Source organism: Puntigrus tetrazona, unplaced genomic scaffold (genome assembly GCF_018831695.1).
Source record: "Puntigrus tetrazona isolate hp1 unplaced genomic scaffold, ASM1883169v1 S000000528, whole genome shotgun sequence".
Taxonomy (NCBI): domain Eukaryota; kingdom Metazoa; phylum Chordata; class Actinopteri; order Cypriniformes; family Cyprinidae; genus Puntigrus; species Puntigrus tetrazona.
Window position 1 is genome coordinate 1,220,001 of NW_025048164.1, and position 5,000 is coordinate 1,225,000.

The window sequence follows — 5,000 nt, forward strand, 5'->3', positions numbered from 1 at the left end:
GTGTTGTCAAACAGTGTGTGTCACGTGTCATCTGTGTGTGATACAGGTGTGACGCAGCAGGAGAAGAGTCTGTCTGATGGGTGTGTGATCGGTCAGAGACTCGTTTACTCGAACAGAGCGCTAGATCCAGACGAAGAGAAGACCGGCGACGTGACCTTATCATCTTCATCATCATCCTCATCACCACAGATCCGAGCCGCTGGACGTGAGCCGCTCCGGGCTCTCAGACCCGCTAAACGTGAGTCCAGTGAACCTTACACACTACATCAAGCTGTAGATCAAGTCGTGTTACAGAGTAAGCAGCTGTTTCTCTCTGAATGTGTGCTAAAGTGTCATTTATTTTTGTGAAGCGCAGCTGAATATTCATCTTCGTTACTCCTGAAATCTTCAGAAATCATTCTAATATACTGATTTACTGCTCAAGAAACATTTCTGATTATTATCAGTGTTGAAAACAGTTGTTGTGCACATTGTGTTTGTCTAAACTCTGATTTATTTTTCAGTATTCACAGATGATTAGAACAGCTTTTATATTTACTCGACGCTGTTAATTAATTTCAAGCATCTTTTCTGAAGGAACAAAAACTTATTTTTGGTTACCTTTTACTTATCTCAGACTTTTAAATGGTATCTTGGTTATTTAACTATATATTATGTAGAAAGCAGCTTTTGTGAGGATATTTGATTGGTTTTCGGTCTAATAAATCCAGCCTTGGTGATCAGAAGAGACTTCTTTCCCAGACATTAATATCTGTGTTATATCAGTGTTTTGTCAGTAGTGTCCAGCTGGTCGGAGGACGTCCTGTTGAGTAGTTTTTGGTGTGTTTCTCAGGTTCTCAGCAGTCGTGTGCTCGGGACATGTCGGAGGGCGTGATCGGACGAGGTCAGTGCTCCTCTGTTTCTCCGACCGCCGATCTAAAGCTCATCCGCTCTCATCCCTCGCCCGTCTTCTTCTCTCGTGTCTGCAGGAGTGTTCGGGTCGGTGGTTCTGCCCAGTCGTCTCGGTGTGGCGTCTTCTCCGGAGCAGGGCGACTCTGCCGGTAGAAGCGGGCGCGATCCTCCTCCGGCCGTGTACGGTCACGCCTTCACCGGCACGCTTACAGAGTCTGACGCCAGTCCAGAACCGGACGAGCTGCCGGTCACTCAGGTGCGTCTCACACAGCGTCCACTTCCTAATAAACATCAGCCCATGCCATCCAAGATGTTGATGTCCTTCTTTCTTCTGTCGCAAAGGAATGACATTCCATGATTTTTCTCTTTATAGTAGACTTAAATGGTGGCCAATGTTTAGAAAATGCAAATCAGTAAATGACCAGGAAATGTTATTCCAGAAGTGGACTTCTCTTTTACATTCGAGGCTTCGCTGTGCGTCAGATGATCTGTGTCTTACAGGAGAGAGTCAGACTCTCCAGGTTTACAAGCGACAAGATGCGTCAGCGGCGTCTCGAGCAGCAGGACACGCCCCCGGATGATGTGAAAGGTGAAAGGTCAACAGCAGTGATGGCCGCGGCGGCTCTGTCGTCTCTGTCCTCACCGGTTCTGTGTTCGTTTCCAGATGCGAGTCTGAACGGATGCGAGCCGTTCTCCGACGATTCTCCCTCCAGTCCGAATGGACCACGGAATCTAGTGAAAAGTATAAGCCCCGCCCATCAGCCCGCCCCTCCGACCAGCCCACCCAATAGGAATGCAGCGCCACGACTGAGACGAGTGTCTAGTCTGAACCGGACCAGACCGACTGTGTCTCACATCTCCGGTGAGATAAACACGTCACACACACACACACACACACACACACACACTGATTAAATCACTTCACGCTTGGGGTCTGTAAGATCAAATATATATACTTCTTTTATTTAGCATTCAGTGGCAGTGAAGGCGTTTATAATGTTGCAAAAGATTTCTATTTCAAATAAATGCTGTTCTGTGCATCTGTGAATCCTGAAAAATAAAAAGCATCCGTTTCCACAGAAATATACTTCAACATTCATAATGATCAGTATATTATTCTGATTTCTGAAGATCACGTGACACTGAAGACTGGAGTAATGATGCTGGAAATACACAGAAATAAATCACACTTTAACACACATTCACAGAGAAACAACTGATTTAAATCATAAAAATATTTCACTGTTTTTAGTGTATTTTTGATCAAATAAATGCAGCCTTGTTGAGCAGAAGAGACCTCTCTGAGAAGACTCTTACAGATCCCAGACTTTTAAACCGTAGTGACTCTACAGGATGCTAAACTGGTTAGGGAGTTTTCACGAGAGAAATCCAGTCGTTTCAGTGTTTCAGCGCAGTGAACCGGAGGAAGCTGAGGTCGCTCTCGGAGCGCCTGATCTTAACGAAGTTCGTGTTTGTCCGTCAGATGAGTTGATTACCGGCAGTCTGAAGAAAGAGGCTCAGGATCAGGCAGACCTGCGTCCGTTCTCTAAACCGGAGCTGGCGCTGACGCAGAGCTTCAGACTGATCGCCTCAGACGACTGGTGAGTCTAGAACCGGTTCCAGATTTCCAAGAACTAGGTGTTCTCGAACCGTTCTTCAAGTTTCCAGAACCCTGGTCGTCACACACAACTAGATGCTCTCGTAAAGCTGTTTTAAAGCGTGAGTGTGTTCTGTTGGTGAAGGGAGAAGAAGATCGAGGGGATGAACTTCCTGCGCAGCTTGGCTCAGTATCACCCGGATGTCCTCCTGAGCAGGATTCATGACGTGTGTCTCGCTGCGGTTCAGGAGGTCAGTCTCACGCTCAAGTCATTTCTATAGCACTTTATACAGTACAGATCCTTTCAGTGCTGCTTCTCGGTCGTAAACAGGAAAAGAACGTGAGCCTTTGGACTGTGATGTTTGTTGAATTGATCTCGTTCACGTCCTTCATACTGAAGGCATGTTTATGACATCTACTGCGTCTCGCACAAGAGTCACATGTTTTGAAAGCCTTGTAAAATTACAAAGTTTTGAGACTTTATGGTGGTTTTTCCCCATCGTACTACATCTCAAGTTTTTAAATGATCTTTGTTATTGGTTTTCGGTCCTTTATTACAGGATACATGCACGCTGTTTTGTTTCTAATTGTTTAGGAAACTTAATTAACTAGATTTGGTTTAGAAACATTATTCTAAACGTTACACACTTAATGGAAGTGATGTTAATAAAGCAGCTGTGTTGAAGGCCGTATGTGATCTTCTCTGCTGAAGGTTCGTAACCTGCGCTCCGGCGTGTCTCGGGTGGCTGTGGTGACGCTGGGGGAGATGTTCGCCGCGCTGCAGAAGGGAATGGATCAGGAGCTGGACGGGACGGTCCGAGCTCTGCTGCATAAAGCTGGAGAATCCAACACCTTCATCAGACTGGATGTGGAGCGAGCGCTGGACAGCATGGTGCAGAACTGTACTGTTACACGAGCCATGAGCGCTCTGCTGGCCGGGGGACTCGGGTCAGACACACACACACACACACACACACACACACACACACACACAGACACACACACACACACACACTACAGACACACACACACACACACACTACAGACAGACACACACACACACTACAGACAGACACACACACACACAGTCAGACACACACACACACACACACTACAGACACACACACACACACACAGACAGTCAGACACACACACACACCACAGACAGACACACACACACACACAGTCAGACAGACACACACACACCACAGACACACACACAGACAGTCAGACACACACACACACACACTACAGACACACACACACACACACACAGACAGTCAGACACACACACACACACACACCTCAGACACACACCACAGACAGACACACACACACACACACACACAGACACACACACACCACAGACACACACACACACCACAGACAGACACACAGACAGTCAGACACACACACACACACACCACAGACAGTCAGACACACACACACACACCTCAGACACACACCACAGACAGACACACACACACACACAGTCAGACAGACACACACACACACAGTCAGACAGACACACACACACACAGTCAGACAGACACAGACACACACACAGACAGTCAGACAGACACACACACACCTCAGACACACACCACAGACAGACACACACACACAGTCAGACAGACAGACACACACATGCACACTTCAGACAGACACACACCTCAGACACCACACACACACAAACACACCACAGACAGACACACACACACAGTCAGACAGACACACACACACACACAGTCAGATACACATTATAACATTATAAGCATCAGAATTGTGTTTTGTAAAATTCAGCATCTGCAGCATAGTGTGTATTTCTTTGAATGAAACGGAGCTTTTTCTCACTCTATCAGATTATATGAGCAGTAAATGTTTCACGGAGCGAATACGATACTTAACAAAAACCCCCGTGCAAACACTGAGAGCGTCTTGTTGTTGTTTCTCTCTCAGTCATCTGAACTCAGTAGTGCGTAAGTGTGCAGCTCATCACCTGAGCTCTCTGGTGGAGCGGGCCGGAGCCGCCCGTCTGCTGTCCGGAGCCAAAGACCTGACCGAGCGCATCCTGCCGGCCGTCTGTAAGCTGGTGCAGGACTCGTCTCAGGAGGCCAGGTGAGCGGCGCGGGGGTCAGAGGTCACGGCCGCTCTGTCCTCGGCGCTCCACGCTCTCACCGCTCTGTCTCTCTCAGGTTCTACGGCCGACGGATGCTGCTCTTTCTGTCCTCTCACCGTGACTTTGATAAGATGTTGGAGAGGTTCGTCCCGCCCAAAGACCTGCCGAGCATCAGAGACACCGTCTTCAGTCTCAAAACCAAGGTGTGCTCCGACCCTCACGCTACTGTCTTCTGATCAGCAGGGCTGCACTTGATAAAAACAGTGAAAACGGTTAAATATTATTACTACTGTTTTCTGTGGGAATCAAATTTATTTCAGCATGATTAGTGTTCAGAATTCATAACAATATACTGATTTACTGATTAAGACAGTTTTCTGATTATTATCAATG

The 5,000-nt window shown here is 47.2% G+C and overlaps 1 protein-coding gene across 7 annotated transcripts in view; it reads left to right on the forward strand.

The window, feature by feature from the left end:
- The window catches only part of LOC122334469 (TOG array regulator of axonemal microtubules protein 1), a 15,885-nt gene that overhangs the window by 7,910 nt on the left and 2,975 nt on the right, over window positions 1–5,000 (forward strand). For 5 of the 7 annotated variants that reach the window (XM_043232419.1, XM_043232420.1, XM_043232417.1 and 2 more), the window contains 10 exons: window positions 47–238; window positions 833–883; window positions 969–1,147; window positions 1,375–1,480; window positions 1,556–1,753; window positions 2,375–2,492; window positions 2,634–2,739; window positions 3,201–3,436; window positions 4,448–4,606; window positions 4,684–4,810. In XM_043232419.1, the coding sequence (XP_043088354.1) occupies window positions 47–238; window positions 833–883; window positions 969–1,147; window positions 1,375–1,480; window positions 1,556–1,753; window positions 2,375–2,492; window positions 2,634–2,739; window positions 3,201–3,436; window positions 4,448–4,606; window positions 4,684–4,810 (1,472 nt within the window). The remainder of the gene's footprint in view (window positions 1–46; window positions 239–832; window positions 884–968; window positions 1,148–1,374; window positions 1,481–1,555; window positions 1,754–2,374; window positions 2,493–2,633; window positions 2,740–3,200; window positions 3,437–4,447; window positions 4,607–4,683; window positions 4,811–5,000) is intronic. The other 2 variants (XM_043232422.1, XM_043232423.1) reach the window with 2 other exon arrangements.